This window comes from Bufo gargarizans, chromosome 1, assembly GCF_014858855.1.
Source record: "Bufo gargarizans isolate SCDJY-AF-19 chromosome 1, ASM1485885v1, whole genome shotgun sequence".
Lineage (NCBI taxonomy): Eukaryota > Metazoa > Chordata > Amphibia > Anura > Bufonidae > Bufo > Bufo gargarizans.
Genome location: NC_058080.1, coordinates 213,057,609 through 213,077,647, shown reverse-complemented (window position 1 = coordinate 213,077,647; position 20,039 = coordinate 213,057,609). Strand labels below are relative to the sequence as shown.

Here is a 20,039-nt window from a genome sequence, read left to right as displayed (position 1 = left end):
GCCACCTCCAGAACTCCAGGAAGAAGCATACCCTGTGAGCACAACTGTGAGTACCGTCCAGAGACCAGGAGAAGCCAAATTCCTCCTCAGCTAGTCAGTCCCCACACGGCAGAAGATAGTAAGTGCTTAAGACATAAATTCCTGCCATATTACAGAGCCACAAGCAGACGAGTTATCCTGCAGAGAGCTCCAGGCACGAGATAATAGCAGAAGATAGATTCCTGCCATATATTGCCAATACCTGCTGGGACTTCCGACTATTGCTGTATCTCGCATGGATTACTGCTGCATCAAGTAAAGACCAGTTTGAATTATATTCCAAGTCTGGATCTCAATTATTGCTGCAAATCCCTTAAAGGGGTTGTCCGGGTTCAGAGCTGAACCCGGACATACCCTTATTTTCACCCCGGCAGCCCTCCTGAGCCTGGCATCGGAGCATCTCATGCTCCGATGCGCTCCCGTGTCCTGCGCTAGATCGCACAGGGCACGGGCTCATTTGTTTTCAATAACACACTGCCGGGCGGTAACTTCCACCCGGCAGTGTGTTCGGTGACGTCACCGGCTCTGAGGGGCGGGCTTTAGCTCTGCCCTAGCCGTTTTACTGGCTAGGGCAGAGCCAAATCCCGCCCATCAGTGCCGGTGACGTCACCGGGGTTCCTGTCAGCCCCATGGAGAGCCCCGGTACGTCACCGGAACTCAGAAAAATGCCTTTGCCCTGTGCAATGTAGCGCAGGGCAAAGGAGAGCATCGGAGCATGAACTGCTCCGATGCTCATGTCAGGGGAGCTGCCTGGGTGAAAATGGAGGGCTGTCCAGGTTCAGCTCTGAACCTGGACAACCCCTTTAATTTCTCCTACTAGCAACACACAAATTTTATTGCAAGTGAGCCAGGATCCAGGAGTCCAGCCGTACCCAGGTAGGAGACACCGTTGACACTATTGCTACTACCACACAGAGACATTATACCACTCTGGCATTCCTAACCTGGTACGTGAGTTACAACACCTTAAAGGGCCCCGTGTTAGTACCCTGCACACGCTGCAATTGGCGTCATGAACAAAAACTATAGACTATCACTTACACCTGACCCAGCCATTGCATCTTATTGGTGTCAGAGTGCATACCCCAATCCGGCTTACCGTACATACCGTTTTCTAATCAGGAGTAGTGTGAATATTGAACTTTTACTGTGTCAAAGTACAGCGCTCAGCTATCTCTGGAACTCACATAGAAATGAATGGATGGGCATGTGCAATTGGCCGCTTTGGTCATTTGAGGGGAGCAGCAAAGGTCCTGCAGGGGGTACGGGGGCAAAGTTCTTATGATCGTTGGGATCCCAGCGGTAGAATCCCCACAGATCCGATAGTCATCCCATATCCTGTGAATAGGGGATAACTTGTACCTACCGGAATACCCCTTTAATGCAGAGAGCACTTCATAGTGAAGTTCTGCCCCCTGGAAACTTAAAAGAATTTGGCAGAATAAAAGTTCATATTCACACTGCTCCACAAAAGTATGTTTGTGGCACACAGACAGCACACATACTGCATTCAGAGAACCTAGGGCAAGAATCAGCAACCTTCGGCACTACAACTGTTCTTGTAAGGGTCCATTCACACGTCCGTAATTCTGTTCCGCATTTTGTGGAAGCGCTCATCTCCATAGTCATCTGTATCGCCGTCCTCAGGACAGCGATATGGCTGTGCTGTGGGGCAGGGGAGGGAAAGGCATGTTCCTTCCCCTTCCTCTGATAGGCTGCCAGCCTAGTGCCTGCAGCCACGTCATCGCGCCGTCTCAGCCGTACAGCGTGGGACACAGGCCGGAAGATGCCTGCATCGCATCACTGCCAAGGAGGTAAGTATAAGTGTTTATTTTTTTTTTATATGTACAATAGTTTTACTGTCACATTAGGGGGGGGCTCTTGTTACTGGCACATTGGGGGGGGGGCTCTTGTTACTTGCACATTGGGGGGGTCCTCTTGTTACTGGCACACTGGGGGGACCTCTTGTTACTGGCACATTGGGGGGTTTCTTGTTACTGGCACATTAGGGGGCTCTTGTTACTAGTACATTAGGGGGGCTCTGGTTACTGCCACATTGTGGGTAGGCCCTCTTTTTACTGGCACATTGGGGGGGCCTTTTGTTACTGGCACATTGGGGGGGACTCTTGTTACTGGCACATTGGGGGGGGCTCTTGTTACTGGCACATTGGGGGGGTTTCTTGTTACTGGCACATTAGGGGGGCTCTAGTTACTGCCACATTGGGGGTAGGGCCTCTTTTTACTGGCACATTGGGGAGGGCTCTTATTACTGGCACATGATGGGGGCTCTTATTACTGGCACATGATGAGGGGCCTCTTGTTACTGGCACATTGGGGGGGCTCTTATTACTGGCACATGATGGGGGGTGCTTATTACTGGCACATTATGATGGGGGCTCTAATTACTGGCACATGATTGGGGGCATCTATGTGGGCATATTTTACTGGCACGTGATTGGGGGCACTTCTTACTAGCACATTATTGGTGGGCACTATAGGGGCATCTACTGAGGCCCCAAAGAAGGGGTATTTTATATGGGGGGCTCTGTACAGTAGCATTTTATACTGGGACACATTATGGGGGGCACTAGGATGGAGGGGGGAGAGGAGCACTATGGGAGCATTTACTGGAGGCACCATATAGGGGTATTTTATACTTGTACATTATGGGGGCACTATGGGGACATTAGCTCACCTGGGGGCATTACAAGGGGGTATTTTTTGTCACATTATAAAAATTATTTCTACTGGGGGGCATAATGGTGGGCTTTATTACTCCCCCATGGTATGATCCCCTAGTAGCAGCACCATCCTCTCCCTGCTCTGCTATCCCTCTGCCCCTTCTCCAAATCCTTGTTATGAAATCTTTCTCATTAGGATAAAACACAACATCAGCTCCGCCGAGCCCCCCAGCCAAAGTGTGGAAGTGGCGTCCTAGATCCCCAAGGACCAAGCCAAGTAATTGTAAGTTTTCCTGTGAAATATGTTTGTTATACACATATAACCTACACTGTGCCCCACAATATACAGTATACCGCTACACTGTGTAGTCTGTTCTATAAGCACCATTGTTTTGTGGCGGCGGACAGAAAATGATCTGGAAATGCCCCTCCCGAGACCAGGCTCTGGATCCGCCACTGTGTGGCAGTTTCATGTTTATACTCTGGAATCCACACTGAGGTGGGAGGAGTCTCCACCTTTTTATACTGCAGCTTTCTTGTCGTGGATCCAATTACCTGTAAGAGTAATTATAATTTTCATGCTAAACATTTTTAAAAAAATATTTTTGGGAATAAAAAAAAAAATTATTTCATTTTTATTTTTAATTTTTTTAAAGGGGTTTAAGGACCCTTGGTGGACAGACCAGCTGCATACGCCGACATCAGTCAAGACACTGGTTACGGCTTATTAACCCCTTGTATGTCGCAGACAAAGCTGACCGCGGCATGCAGAGGGTTTGCGGAGGGTACCCTCCGCATCTCCATTGGGTCCCTGCGCTGCAGTGGCAGGGACCCGATGGCAGAGAAGGCAGTCCGATGCCTTCCATTGGCATCAGAGCTTGTCTTTTACGGAAGCCTGTGAGATCCAGCCCTTAGACAGGGTCTCACAGGCAGGCTGTCAGCATTTATTGTTGTATTGTAATGCACTGCAGAGGGGATCAGACCCCAGAAGTTGAAGTCCCAGAGTAGGAAAACAATAAAAAGTTAAAAACAAAGTTAAAAAAAGTGTTTCAAGTAAAAAAAATACCCTTTCCCAAAATAAGCTACTACTTGGAACCGAACCCGAGTTCGGGAAATGTTTTTTTACAGTACATATTAATTTACATCGTTATTGAGCAGACTTCACGTGAGACTTCACGAAGCAATAACTTCGGCTCATCGGAGCCAATACATTCTAATACTGTACTGAGTTCCTGCTACTGTATGAAGTTTTATGCGAACCGACTTCGGATGTTTCATCCAAAGTCGATTTGCTCACTCATCCCTAAAAGTGACACGTCAGATTTGCGAAAAATAGCAGGGCCCTGAAGGAGTTAATTTAAAGGGGTTTCATCCAGGAAGAGCGCCACTCTTGTTGATTGGCTGTGCCTGGTATGACAACCAAGCCCCATTCAAGTGAATAACAGCAGATTTTACGGAGGAGGGAGGGGAGCCGATGTTTTTTCCTAATGCAGGATCAGAGACAACCATGTGCTGTTATAACTGTATCATACTGTGCTGTCTTTCCCGGCCATGTTCTCTAAGAGCAGCACTGTCCCTGGGCACCAGCCTCATCCAGCCCCATAATTGCCACTCAGTTATTGCCAGTAAACCTCAGTGACGCAATATAAATTCCCTTATGTCGCGACTCGCTTTCATGACAAAAGATATAAACAGGAAGAGAAACCTAGGCGGCCAACTACAAAACAAGTAGCCGTGCCCGCATCCTTCCAACATGGCGGCTCTGCGCCACGCCTGTTCGGGAGCTGACGTCATCACACTGCGACCCGAGTAGTAGCTTATTGTAGCGGGCGATCCTGAAAGCGAGAGGCGATGAACAGCCGCCTGCAGGAGATCCGAGCCCGGCAGAAGCTGCGCAGGAGGCTGCTGGCCCAGCAAGTAATGGTTATAGGTGGGGACTGAGGCTGCTCATTCCCGGTGTGTGCAGCCTCGGGCACGCTGGGGGTTGTAGTTCTACACACTGGCAGAGGATGAGCGCACTGACCTGGAATATATAAGCTGATGGTTATGGGTTATTTTCAGGGTCTCACCCTCCATGTACCACAGACAGCACCAGAGTGCCCAATACCATAGAGGAGAGATCCTATAGCTCCCCGACCACCACTGATCAGCCCCTGTGACATGGCAGACTGGTATTCCCTCCTGGCCAGACCTGCAAAAGGGCAGTATACATGCCTACTCTCCACCGCTGCCTCACTCAGGCCCCCCGCTGTAAACATCTGCTTTGACACCGCTGCAGCGGGGACCTGACCCCCCCTGCGTCATTTATATCGGGCACGTGATGTAAGGGGGCAGATCACCACTGCAGCAGCGTCAAAGCGGATGGATACAGTGAGGCAGCCGAGGCCAGCGAGCGAAGGAGCCAGGATCTAGTGGCAGAAAGAAGTTAAAGGGGTTATCCCATCTTAGACAATGGGGGCATATCACTAGGATATGCCCCCATTGTCTGATAGGTGCGGGTCCCACCTCTGGGACCTGCACCTACAAGGAGAATGGAGCCGGTGAGAGTTGTGGCTGGAGGACCCCAGGTTTCCCGGGGTCCGTTCACGCCACCAGGCGCAGCTCCCCGCCTCTCCCATTGAAGTGAATGGGAGCGCACCGCGCATACCCAGCCCCTGCTCCCATTCATTTCTATGGGGCCGACGGAAATAGCTGAGCCAGCGCTCTGCTGTTTTCGGCGGCTCCATAGAAATGAATGGAGGGCAGCTGCGCATGCTCAGTGTGCCCTCCTCAAATTTCTCTGCTCTGTTCTCCTTGTAGGTGCGGGTCCCAGCGGTGGGACCCGCACCTATCAGACAATGGGGGCATATCCTAGCGATATGCCCCCATTGTCTAACAAGGGAATACCCCTTTAAAGGGGTTGCTTCACTTCAGCAAATGGCATTTATTATGTAGAGAAAGATAATGCAAGGCACTTACTAATGCATTCTGATTGTCCATATTGCCTCCTTTTGCTGGCGGGATTCATTTTTCCTTCACGTTATACACTTCTCGTATCCATTGCAAACGGCAGAGAATATCATCAAAGGCTATATTAGTAAGTGTCATATAGTCGTCTTGCATACGCATTGGTCACAAGTAGCTAGAAAGTGGACAACCCCTTTTAAGGGACTGATTTTAAAGGGGTCTTCCCACTCGTACAAGTAAGGGCATTTTGGTTGGCTATTCCGTCACTTGTTGACGGGTGGGGATCTGACTGGCACGGCCCCAGTGAAGGGGCTGCAGCGGCGGTTTTGTGATGAGGCATCAGTAGATAACAGTGTGCGCTCTTCTCTACAGCTGGGGGCGGAAAGTGCTGACAATATCGGCGCCGTACTAAACAGCAAAGATGAGCAAAGGGAGATCGCCGAAGCCAGAGAAATGTGTCGGTAAGTAAATGAGCCTTTTACTGTCCTCTAGGTTATAGACAGAGGCCGTTCTGTGGTACCGGGCAGGCAGCAAGAGGAGGAAAGGCCGCATTAGGAAATATTAGAAAGATTTCCAAATATGGCAGGACTTGGACAGGACCCATTCTTCCATCCTGTCCCGACACCCAGGACCCCCACAGCTGTAGCACTGCGGCCTTCTCTCTGCTTTTCCTGGGCCAGTGACCACACGTTCATCGATCACAAAGTGAATGGGGCTGAGCACGATGCCGAGCACAGGCACTCTACAATGTACGACGCTGTGCTTGGTGACTGGCGGGGGTCCCGGGTGTCAGACCCCCACCGATCAGATACTGATGACCCTTCTGAGGATAGGCCATCAGTTGTAAAATTTCGGAAAACCCTCTTAATTTTGTGGACTATGAAGGCTGTATCTGGCTAGGAGTCCACTATAGAGATGAGCAAATCAATTGTAAACTAATCGGATTCAACCCTAATTTAGTAAAATTTGAGATAAAACTGGATTCAGGCGAATTTTGGAGAGAGGGAAAGGTAGAGCGTTACTAAAACGTTTTTTTTTTTTTCTTTTAGTTTGCAACAACAAGAGAGAGAAATATTAGTCCTAGAAGACCTTAAGGGTGAATGCACATGATCAGGAATGCATGCAGATTTTCTGTGTGGATTAGCGTGCGGAAAATCCGCACCGTAGGTCAGCATGTCAATTTATTTTGTTTTTCCGGTCTGGATTTTCTCCATCCACGTCAATGGGGACAGTAAAATCCGCATGCGGAAATCCACACCGACTCCGCACCAATTGATACGGATTGACCGCACAGATTTCCCTGCGAACAATTGCGGATTTCAGTGCGGATTGTCCGCACATAAATCCTGAACGTGTGCATGTACACTCACAGTGTCCTACACAAATTTTAAGGCCACTTTTTGATCTGAAATATCAAAGCTAGCGTGAAAGTCTAAAAATACCTTTATTATAGCACAGTAAAATCCCCCATTATCTATATACCCAGGAGCCTATACAGCTCCATCACATTTATGTGTCATCATCTTTCTACTCTTTTTGAACTTCTCCTTGCAGGGTTGTAATAGGGATGTATCCGTTTTAGGAACGGGGACAGGGAACCTCCACCATCAGGGGGCAACCCTGGGCTAAGGAGTATTTAGGGTGACACATGGACAGTTCACCGTATTCCATCCCCCTGACTTCCCTATTACATGTGTATATATTTGTTTATATATAATATTTATCTCCCCCCCCCCCTTTTTTTCCTTTTTGTGGGAGTTTTTTGTTCTAGCTATACAGCAATACGTTATTAATATGGGCACACCTGTAGCCTTACCCATCTACGTGCTATAATAAAGGTATTTTTTGACTTTCATGCTAGCTTTGATATTTCTGACTTAATTTTCTACGTGATTCACAATTTTATCTGGGTATATCTAAAAAAATAAAAATTGTTTTTCACTTTTTCATCTGGGTGGAATCGAGTCAGACCAAAATCAAATCTGTTGACCAATTCAGCCAAATTTAATTTTGAGCAATTTGCTCGTCTCTTGTCCACTGTGTTCTCTCTTAGCGGCATTGACCCAGATGTACTAATCCTGTAGATGGCGTAAGCTTAGACCTGCCCCAGATTTATCACAGGGGCTCAGACTGGATGATAAATCAGCTGCAAGGATAGACACTTTTGTCTAACTTTTTACCAACTATTGGATGGCTAAGTTTGAGAGAGAATATTACAACAGAATTTTAGAACCAAATTTTGTCTTAGGTCACGCCCCTTCCCTGCTGAGCGACACAGCCTTTGCGCTAAACCACGCCCCCTTGGTGAATTAGGCGCAATGGATTGTTCTAAAATTAGCTTCATATTTCCGACAAGGTCTAGGCGCACACATGTTATCGCCTGTTTATCTATGCCTTGTGTATAGGTAGACATGAAACCAGCTAGTCTCCACCCACCAGGTCAGAAGAAAATTAGAATTAGGAAAAACTTCTAAAACTGGTGTTACTGCTGAAGCAAACCATTATTTTTTGCATAGATTTTATTTTTTTATCATGTAAAATTTAGCAAGTATTGTTTTTCTTTAAAGAGCTTCATATGATACATCATCACCTACTCTGAAGCGGAAACCTCCAGAGGAAGGGGAGGCCAGCGAAGAAGTGATTGAAGAATGCAAGGTAATGCCAGTGTACTTAAAGGGATCTGTCATCATATACGTGTGGCCAGTTGTCGCCAGTTTCTCATGCCATTTGTTGCTTACTTGCTTCTCAATATGTGCTCCCAATTTAGAGAAATACGTGTCTTAATCTTATGTAAATTAGCCTCTTGGTGCAATCAAGGCCATGTCCTGAAGTCTCATGGCAGCCCGTTTGGCGTATGCACAGTACATGGCTGGAGATCACTGGGCAGATGGCTAATGACATGTGGAGGGACAAAACAGACTCTCCTTACTGAGAGATCATGCTATATGCTGCCCATAGAATTCAATAGGGAGGGGAAGAGTGACCTGCTTGAATGAAACACAGAGACTTCTGATTCCATTTAGTGTTTAAGGGCAGCCATACATATTCAGTAGCTGTCTTTTGGCCAACAGATTTATCTTCCGACTTGCCCCACCGCCACCATACACAGCTTTGAAGAAAGTTTGTATATTCAGTGGGGGAAAGCGGAGAAAGTTGCTGCCAGACTCTAGTGGTTACAGGGGTTTCTGGGAGAACATAAGAATCGGGTGAAAATATTCAGTTTGTCCAATGCTCCTCTTCCACGACTTCATGTATCGGGGGAGAGTAGGGATCTCCCCAAACATATTAGAGTATTGGCTGAACCCACGGTTCTTGGCAGGTTTGGACGACAATACAGTAATGTGAATGGGGAGCATTAGCATCTCGCCCCAGTGCTGGTGTAATGGCTACACTGCCCAGTTATGCTGTATAATATCCTCCATGCTGCTGCTTCTGGGGCTGTGCTACAGAGAAATCAAGATATGAATCATATATAGTGTAGGAGGAATCTTATTCTGAGAATATCCTGCAACGACAGGTACACTTTAAAGTGGTTATGCACATTTAAAGGGTTTTGGTAAACACCCCTCCAGGGCAGACCCTGCATATTTACCTGCTTCCTGATGCTGCCTCCCGACTCCTGCGCTCTTCAGCCTCGCCTGTTTCTCATGGGTCCCTGGATGTAAACTTCCAATTGCTGGCCACATCACTGAGCTGCTCCATTGTGTTATGACAAATGGTCATGTGATGCAAGGGTAGCAGGTCGCTGCTGCGGCCTGCGATTGGCTGCTGTGGCATCAAACCAGACGCTTGATCCAGAAACCGGAGCAGAGGCCGGAGAGTGCAGTAGCTGGGCGCCAGCGACTGAATGCAGGGTAAGTATACTTCTTTGGACGTCCGCCCAGGAAGAAAAGGGGTGGTGGCTTGTAATGCAGTGATAACGCTCCTATATAGATAAGTAATCTATTGTTAGTTTACTGCTGCTATAAGAGAAAGATGTTATCTGCAAGGTAATTCTCATCATAATAGTAGGTGTAGAAATGGGATAACAGTATGACAGCTCTATTCTCTTGATTCACCTAGATAAAGATTCAGAACAGCACTGCACTTATCGGTGTAATGTGAGCCACTCGTCCCCTTCCATCTTTGGTTGCAGTGATGACCGGATACTGAGTTACTAGAGACTGTTTGCTGTGCTAAATGTGCAAACAAAGAAGGACATTACAGAGCCAGGACAGGAAGTAGAATACATGGCGTGACTTCAAATTAAATTATTACCAGAAAACCATCCACCCATTTTTTGTAATGAATAAAATAAAAAATTACATAAAACATTCACCTATAGGCTGTTAATATGTTCTAAAAAGTGTCCCTTTAAATGCGTAGCCTCAGCTAGAGTCTTTTAAGGACCAAGATGGGCAGCTAATAGTGGGTATAGAGGCTGATCTCCACTCTGCCTGTTAGAGGATAGCCCATCTATAGCATATATGACCTATTAGGACAGGAGATGTGGCACAAAAAAAAAGTGGATTTTTTTAAAATTTATTTTTGGGCTAAACTTAAAAACACCTAGAATGAATCCTTTTACATAGGGAAATTACATGCAAAGCTATTAAGTAATCTTATCCTGTTTATTGGGCTTGTCCCTTAGCTTCTATGTGTGATCACTGCACTTGTAAAATATATTAGAGACACAATAGACAAGATGTGGATGTAGCAGAGCAGAGTTTGCTATTTAGTAGAGTCCATTGTTATTCACACTGTTATTCGTAATTGCAGCTCTCCTATGTCCAAGCAAGTACCATGTGTTTTCAGTATCCATATTTCAGGTTCTCACAATAACTGTGGTGGACAGGCTGCAACTACGGAGATCCTAGCCCCTCGAGGGGAAAAATCTGACTAGATCGAACACTGTAATAACTGCACAGTGACCTCACATCCTAAACAGAACCTGGTAGTGGGGTCCGAAATTATAAACTGGACGGCTTCCCCTTAAAGCCTACAGGATCCAGTTTGTGCATGTCCCATTTCTTCATTCTCTCCTTCTCACCCCAGTACATGGCTGTTGATGGGGGTGCTGTGTGGGGAAGTAGCCTGGTGGGTGTGCAGGGCGAGGTACAGCTAGGGCAGCCTATGCTGGACAGTCCAAAGATTAGATGAGCGTGGAGAACCTTCTGAACTTGATGCTCTCCTTATACGGTGAGGTCAGCAGCTCTCCACAGTGTCACTCTCACTTCTTTAGGTGACCTTGTTATCCAATGGCTTCTGCCTGCAGCACCCTCTTCCATGTATGATGAGAGCTGCTGCTAGGGGGCATGGGCGAAATCTGTTTTACAGTTTTGACCAAAATCGGATTCCTGGTTTGAGGGAAAGGAATATTGACGACCTAACCTGGGTCATTAGTATGAGATTAGTGGGGTTCCGACTTCTGTTACTTTCACCAGTCAACTGTTTGAGGTGGCCATGGCACTCGGGTGAGTTCTGCAGCTTTCTCCTTGGCCTGTGATGTCACATGCATTGGTCACATAGTCCTTATGCACAGTCAGGTGAAGGGGGTTGAGTTGTAATACCAAGTACTACCACTATACAATGTACGGCACTGTGCTTGCAGGTGAGCATTGTGGCCCCCCTAAACCAGCTGATCTAAGGGGTGCCAGGAGTTGGACCTCCACCGATCAGATGTGGTTGACTTGACTTATCTTGAGGAGTCCCGGAAAACCAGTTTAATCCATTTAGTTCAATTAATTGACCTATTATGATAGGAGTATCTTTGTAATTCAGTTTACAAAATGAAAAATGAGCTACAGTGGGTGTGATATGGATTAAACATGGAAGTTAATAACGTAATCTCCACCACCTTATTAGTAACAACTGATGTGTTGAACTGTACGTGAGAGAGAAGACATAGGTTTTGTCTTTAGAGAATAAGGTGGAGCGAATTCAAGCTTTATTTGAGATGGTATTAAACACATGTAGACCAGAAGCCTAGTCATATGCAGGTAGTCCTGGATGGGCGAGGGTCCTCCGGGGCGGTAAATCGACCCAGGATTCTGGGTTTATGCTAACTTAGTTCACACTGATGTGTTATTTTCCAGGATACAGTTGAACCACAGAAGGAAGAAGAGAACTTGCCCTATAAAGAAGAAGTTTACAAAGATTCTAGCACTTTCTTAAAGGTATTTGCAAAGTGCCATTGGCTTCCTGTAGATTTATTTCCCTGTCACTTATTATTTTTGTAGTTTTGCATTCATTATTGTATGGGTACCATTGGTCTGATGATGAATTGTCGTCATGGACCCTACCCTGTCCTTTTCTCCAGCATCCTTTTACATGTACTGACACAGTGATACGGATGAACAGTTTGTTGTGTTTGCTCGTACATCGGCGTCAGCGATCATAATTACTGCTGTCGATGAGGACATGGGTGCTTTATTGTGGATCATGATTTGGATCCACACAATGTCCCTATGAAGGTCTCTCCATGGGGACATCCAACTAGAGGAGCGCTTCAAGCCTTCAGTTTCCCATATTGATCTCTACACTTTGGAGTAAGGTAGTGGTCAAAAATGTTTGACCTAAGTTATTATAGCAAAAATTTAGTTTTTTTTATTTGTAGGACTTTGTGTAAACTATCTATGCAGTATTTTTAGCTTATTTCATATGGGCTGCACAATAGGGTCCAGTCCGCACTGTAAACCACGGATATGAAATCCCTTTTCTATGGGCTGGCTGACAAGCAATTATTGGGAATGAACCCTCATAGGTGAGCAGAGATGGTGGCTGTGATCATCCATGCCCACACGTATTCATTGTTTGCCAGGAGCAGATCTTTTTTTTTTTTTTTTTTTTTTTTTTTATATAGGACGAACTGCTGGCAGCGAAGGACAGTTTAATGTTCTGCGTGAAAGATGCGCTCACCCGATGAATCAGTGTTTGCTGGTTTTTCAGGTGATTGCCGGTACAGTTGCTTTAGGCAATCATTACAAACAAGCTGATTCCCAATAATTGCCTCAATCATCAGCCCATATAAAAGGGATTTTTCGTCCTTTTACATGGGTAGAGGATCTGGGAAATGATCTCACATAAGCTCACCCATGATTGTCACAATCACAGACAAATGTTTCACTTGTATGTTGGGTGATCACGTCTTTTAGGTTTCAAATAAAATCATCATGTTCCACCCGCACATGAACGGGCATCTGCTGCCGGCAAACAATGACCATGTCTGGAGGTGGATGATTGCAGTAGTGATTGTTCATCCCCATACATAGGGAATGATCGCTGCGTGTAAATACATCTCTCAGCTTTGCTCAATGATCAGGATTGAAGGGTTTGTTCCCGATTGTGGTAAAGGGGGCTTTACATGTCACTCGAGTACTTTCTTTTTGTAATGGTTCTGTGTCCCATCTATTGTCTCCTCCACTCTCCTAGGCATAAGAGCAGCTTCCTCAGTAGGTCTCCCCTGCCCAGAGAAGATGAAATTACTAGAAATTCTGTCTGTTCAATCCTCTGCTTCTCCTTATTATAGCGCATCTCTGGTCTGGTCAGAGTATTGGAAAGCGGAGTAAAAGGGCTAGCCTAATATCCAATCGCTTTTTCAAACTCCCAGGTTCCTAACCTTATTGTGAGAGCACAGTGTCCGTGCCTCTCCCCACATCCTCTGCCTCCTCCTGTCCCGAATTGCACCCCCTGCGATCTACTGCCTGTAAACGATGATTAAGGTGTCTGCACCAACAATCATTTCACCCACTGAGCGTTTCTTTTGTACAGCCGCTGCTCTGCGGCACCTTTTGCATTGGGTCGTGTAAGCCCACCTTTACTATTGCTTGGGCGAGATGTCTGAATGGGTTGTCCTGCAGCTGGAGTCACGTCGTGTGCAGCGAGAATTCACATGCACATTCTCCCTGTACGGGGAAGATCTGGGCACACTAGTCCGCTGTGCCAGAGAGCTATTGTATGACGTTCTATGGGCAACCAAGCAGATGAGAATGGCATATTTGTGGGGGTGAGAACTTGTTACTCCTACAGTCTTGAAAAATGGATGCAATTGCAAATACCGTAGTCTAGATTTCTCATACTTGGCGCAATGGAGCGTGAATAGAACATTGGGACAGCTCCTGTAACGGATCTCCTAGCACCCCGACCGGGTACCTCCGTCGATAGATGCTCCTAGTGCTTTCCGAGGACTCCAAGCACTCCACTTGACACCGTACGCCCAGCAGACCCCACGAACCGCCGCAGCTTGGTTGGGGTCTCACCGTCCTCCACCCACGCTGGACCTACGACAAGGCTCCAGGCTCCAGTGGGTGAACCTCTCCTACAGCCAGAGAGCAGGAACAGCTCTTACAAGAGCTAGTAGTTATGCCAGGGGAGTATAGCAAATCTTCAGCGTATAGCAATCCCCCAGTTTGATCAGTTATCCAAACACCAGTCTCAGCATGATGAAGGATAAAACAGGAACACTTTATTGAGGGCTACCCGCCCGTATTTATGCAGGTCCCCATCTGGTGGCCACGCCCTTAGGGGACCAGAATGGAGACTGCGACACAGGACAGATATGCAGAAATTCAGGATACACAGACACAACACATCCCCACAATGCATCATGGTTTCCTCCTCTCTGCCTGGCGACACCCGAGGAGCAATCCAATTATGTCTCAGGACAAAGGGAAAACACCAATACACACGTGGAGACAACAGGACAGGAATCACCACCCAAACACACAATGGCACACCCTCCCAGCAAACACAGACATTTAACATATCCCCAGATAGCTCAAGTCTGAGTGCATATCATTAGGTGAATGGCACTCAGAATACACGAATACAATAATATTAGCTATCTGGGTGCCCTCACATAACATACAATTTAACCGAACGCATAATAACATAAACACAATTCCAAAGACAGATTTAAGCTGTGCGGCCGGCCTGTTTTCTTTAAAGTTAGTATGGGCCATAATCCTGAGGCAGGAGGCTAGCAACCAGCCCCCTCCAAAACACCGTGGCGAGGTTGGTTTCGTCACAGCTCCTTTAAAAATGTTAGACTGTGCTAATTAAAGGGGTTCTATATTTATTAGGGGTGCACCGAAACGAAAATTCTGGTCCGAAACCGAAAATTCAGGATACCCCTTGACCGAAACGGCCTTTTTGCCCAAATACTTTTAAAAGACCCCCCACCCCATAACAGTGCCATCCACAGACCCCCCCCCACCCCATAACAGTGCCATCCACATACCCCCCCCCCACCCCATAACAGTGCCATCCACAGACCCCCCCCCACCCCATAACAGTGCCATCCACAGACCCCCCCCCACCCCATAACAGTGCCATCCACAGCCCCCATTGTACAATTAATAGATTAATAGAAAATAGCGGGGAGGAACTGGGAGGAGGAGCTGGGGGCCGGTGCGTTCACTGTTCTCCGGCCCCCAGCTCCAGTAGTTATAAAATGTTGTACAATTAATAAGAAATCTATTCATTTGGCCCCCCTCTGCAGTATTACATTCAATACAGCCACATCATACTCACAGGGCTGTCATCTTAATGCTGGCCGGCCGGGCAGAGGAGCGGCAGCGTCACAACTGACGTCATGTGCCCGGCCTACTTTCTGAATGAAGGAGGCGGCGCAGGCATGTGACGTCAGTCGTGACGCTGCCGCTCGTCTGCCCGGCCGGCCAGCATTAAGATGACAGCCCTGTGAGTAGGATGTGGCTGTATTGAATGTAATACTGCAGAGGGGGGCCAAATGAATAGAATGCTTATTAATTGTACAACATTTTATAACTACTGGAGCTGGGGGCCGGAGCACAGTGAACGCACCGGCCCCCAGCTCCTCCCCGCTATTTCCGGCCGATATGTAAAAATATCGGCAGAAACAGATTAGGTGCATTCTCGGCCGATATTTCGGTGCACCCCTAATATTTATGGCCTATCCTCAGGATAGGTCCTCTATCTGATCAGTGGAGGTGTGATATCCGGCGCACCTGACGATGCGCTGTTTGAAGAGGCCGCGGCACTTTCTTAGTTCAGTGACGTCACGTTCATCAGTCACATGGCCTATTTGCAGCTCCGAGTAAAAGGGCCAAGGCTGCAATAGCAAGCACAGCCGCTATACAATGGCCAGGCTGTGCCTGGTGTGCTGTGAGGAGGCCGCACAGCTGATCGGCAGGGGTGCCAGGTGTCAGACCACCACCGATCACATACTTATACCCTGTCCTAAGGATAGGTCATCATTATAGAAAACCCCCTTTTAGACTCTGGGTTATCTTTGGTCTGCCCAAGATTTGGCTTCCCTGAAAGAGATCTTTTATAGGTTTATAATCAAAGCCACGTGAAAGGAATGCACAACGCACTGCGCAAGATTTACTTGGGAAAATGTGCTGGCCAGAGATTTCTCAGGGCGCCCGGGGAAATAGCTGTCACATAAAATGACAAAGGGGCAGTCGAGTGAACGGCATAAAATCAAAGGTTGGTGCTAATGTAGAGAGGTTACTAATATATTCCGTTGAATGGCTTCACGTTTCACAAATGGAAAAGTCAATTAGCCTACTGACTTGTCTCGAGCCATTACTTTACTTTGGACATGTAATCAGCAACAAAACCAACGCAAGATATTTCCTAAGACCGAGTCTTCCAATTCCTCCTGGTAATTCATCTTGTGACGCTTGGTTTTGCTACAGTGTTTTAAAGCATTCCACATCTGTTCTACGTTCTTTATTTTTTTTTTTTATTATTACCATCATTTTATCCGGAGTAAAGAAACTGTGACCCCCCCCCCCTCTTCAGAAGTCCTGAAATGCAGTACTAAGACTGGCAGTTTAACCCTTTAATAACCAGGACTGAAAAGGCTCTAATGACCAGACGCATTTTTATTTATCGCAAGTGGTGGTTTTATCATTGGCTGTTTTGAACCAAAATTTTTTTTAAAATTTTTTTTTTTTTACATGAAGCACTGCCCTTTTTATTAAGTTTAGCAATTTTAAAAAGTCTGCGAGTCTCTTGCAAAAAAATTTTCAAATAATTTTTTTTTTTTTTTTTTTTTTTTATCAAACTATAGCGCAAACACCAAAACAAATTATTAAAATGGCTTACCTCTCTTGTGTGGATATTTTTTTTTTTTCTTTTAAGCGATTTTGGTTGGAATAGGCATTTTTATTTTTTCTTGTATTTTATTATATTTTTCACTTTTTTTTCATTTCTGTTTGACACCTAGTGGGAGGAATTTATCATTCTACCCACAGCAGATTTCGTTAGAAAAAAGTTTTAAACCTCCTGTTTGCGACTTTTTAAACGTCATTGTGCCTAAATGTAGGCGCAAGTGGAGTTTTATGCTGCCCTCTCCACTTTCCCGAAAAGGGGGCATAAGCGGTGCTAGTGAGCCTGGCAAATTCATCTTTCTGGCATAAAAGAAAGCAGAAATGTAAAATCTACTGTAGCTCGGAGCGGCTATAGCTTTCAACTTTTTTTGTTTGTTTCTTTTTTTAACTATTTCCACTGTACTAGATCATTCAAACGAGCCCCAGTTACCAGGGAACACAGCTCCCCGTGGAGGCATTGGCTTGTATGGCTTGTAATGGGTTTAGCCTCTTAAAAACTGGGACAAGTTTAGTGTTTTTGCCTTTGTTTTTCTCCTCGCCTTCCAAGAGCCATACCATTTTTATTTTTTTCCTTTCAGATGGCTATATAAGGGATTGTATTTTTTTTAATGGCACCATGTAATTTACCATATATCATGTACTGAAAACAGGGAAAAATTCTTTGTTCACCTTTTTTTCGGAAGGACGGATCCGGCATTCCGGTATTTTGAATACGGCACTAATGCATTCCTATGGAAAAAAATGCCGGGTCCGGCATTCAGGCAAGTCTTCAGTTTTTTTGGGCTGGAGATATCTTTTTTGCCTGATCAGTCAAAATGACTGAACTGAAGACATCCTGATGCATCCTGAACGGAATGCATGGGGATATACCTGATTAGTTATTTTCCGGCATTGAGCCCTTTTGACGGAACTCTGTGCCGGAAAAGAAAATCGCTAGTGTTAAAGTACCCTAAGGCTTCATTCAGACGTCCATAGTGCATTGCGGATCTGCAATACACCCGGCCGGCACCAACATAGAAATGCCTATTCTTGTCCACAATAGCGGACAAGAATAGGACATGCTCTATTTTCTTGCGGAGCTGCGGACTGGAAGATCTGGGCCAAGCTCCGGAAGTGTGAATGCAGAGAGCAAATGGCGTGCTCTCCGCATCTCTTCCAGCCCCATAGAGAACGGATAATTGCGGAACGGATGCGGACCGTCTGAATGGAGCCTTAGAGAATTCTATCCAGCACTCAGAATCCGATATTTAAAGCGTTGTGTCATCATTAAACATTAGGTTAATTTAATTCAGCATGAAAAACTAGTTATTTTCAGAAATTTACTTTGTTACAAAAATACTTCAGTTGTGAGATGTTCTCATGACTCCTTTAAAATGGCATCCCAGGACGGACAGAAAAACGCTGCAAGCAGCGTTTTGATGTCCGCCTCCAGAGCGGAATGGAGACAGAACGGAGGCAAACTGATACATTCTGAACGGATCCTTTTCCATTCAGAATGCATTAGGGCCAAACTGATCAGTTTTGGACCGCTTGTGAGAGCCCATGACGGATCTCAGAAACGGAAAGCTGAAACTCCAGTGTGAAAATAGCCTTAGCTACACCTATGTCAGCCTTGTGCCCCAAAAGCGTAGTCCTGCTGAACTCCCACAATGCACTGGTCCCTGGTAACAGGAAACGCTTTCTTTAGCTTTCGATGTGGTTAAAGAAGAAAACCTTATGTAAGCAGCCAAGCGGTATATTTACTCACGTACTCAGTATTGCATGTGCATGTGAGGGTGTGTTCACATCTGTGAAGCCTTTGTCATAGATTTTGCTTAAAATGGCACAGTCTGCTGCACCCTATCTTGTCTGGTAAAATGGCAGCCACCCAAGGGGACCCCGTTATAGTAAGTGACTTCCATCAGGCACCGTTGCTGTCCGTCACCAGACAGGTCTGGCACTTCTGTCAATTTTAGCGTCATAATTAGCGTTGTAAATGAGCCCTTCAAATGGTTTTCTAGTTTGAGTTGGAAACTGGACGACCCTCGGTTCCATCTGAAATAAAGAACAGGTAAGTAATTGCCTCACAGATCCCCCGTCGCCATTTCCTTTCTCACGGCCGGGCTCTATTTATGTGGCTGCAGTGGTGATGTCAAGTCGACAACATGTGACCGCTGCAGCCAATCACTAGCCACAATGGTGAACACCCGACAAGACCAATGATTGGCTGCAGCGGTCATGTGTTGTTGAAATGACATCACCACTGCAGCTGGGTAAATAGAGCCTGGCGGGAAGAACTAGGGATCTGTAACTACTTAGGCTACTTTCATACTGGCGTTTTGGCTTTCTGTTTGTGAGATCCGTTCAGGGCTCTCACAAGCGGTCCAAAACGGATCAGTTTGCGTTCTAAGGCATTCTTAATGGAAAAGGATCCGCTCAGAATCCATCAGTTCAGTCTCCATTCCGCTTTGGAGACGGACACAAAACGCTGCTTGCAGCGTTTTGGTGTCAGTCTGATGAAACTGAGCCAAACAGATCCGTTCTGACACACAATGTAAGTCAATGGGCACGGATCAGTTTTTCAATCTGGCACAATAGAAAACTGATCCGTCCTCCATTGACTTTCAATGGTGTTCAAGACTGATCCGTCTTGGCTATGTTACAGATAATACAAATGGATCCGTTCTGAATGGATGCAGATGGTTGTATTATCTGTACGGATCCGTACAAAACGCGAGTGTGAAAGTAGATTTGTCCTTTATTTCAGGTGGATCCCAGGGGTTGTCTTTTTTCCTCCTGAAACTGGACAACTGCTTTAACTGTGAAATATAAACTTTTTTCCCCCAAAGATTTAATATCGAAATTTCCGTCTACATCAATGTACACAAACCAATTGCTGTTTTTCTAGTCTGTGTAGACATAGAGGGGGTCGTTTACAATGGCCCTTATGCCAAAAACGGGCGCAACTTTTTAAATGCAGTTGTGACAAAATTTAGTCCCAATTGGTGTTTCTGCACTATTTTCCCCACTGTCTTATAAGGGGCTGGGGGCCGTCGCCTCCAGCCAATTTATCATCATTTATACATGAGGTGTGTACCTCATCATACATTAAGCTCATCCCCCGGCGGCGCAGGGGTTAGCAAACGCCATTCACTTCTATGGGAGCAGCGATTGGTGGTGGACGGACCCGGGGTCCTCCAGCCATAGCTCTCCCCGCTCTGTTCTCGTTGTAGTTGCGGGTCTCAGAGGTGGGACCCGCACTATCAGACAATGGGGGCATATCCTAGCGCAGGCATCCTCAAACTGCGGCCCTCCA

The 20,039-nt window shown here is 46.3% G+C and overlaps 1 protein-coding gene across 1 annotated transcript in view; it reads left to right on the top strand.

The window, feature by feature from the left end:
* The first annotated feature begins 4,486 nt into the window (after positions 1-4,486).
* METTL14 (methyltransferase 14, N6-adenosine-methyltransferase subunit) overlaps positions 4,487-20,039 on the top strand; it is a 40,348-nt gene continuing 24,795 nt past the window's right edge. Inside the window, 4 exon segments of the mRNA XM_044301228.1 lie at positions 4,487-4,637; positions 6,039-6,127; positions 8,234-8,321; positions 11,741-11,821. Of these exon segments, the coding sequence (XP_044157163.1) occupies positions 4,572-4,637; positions 6,039-6,127; positions 8,234-8,321; positions 11,741-11,821 (324 nt within the window). The 5' untranslated portion in view covers positions 4,487-4,571.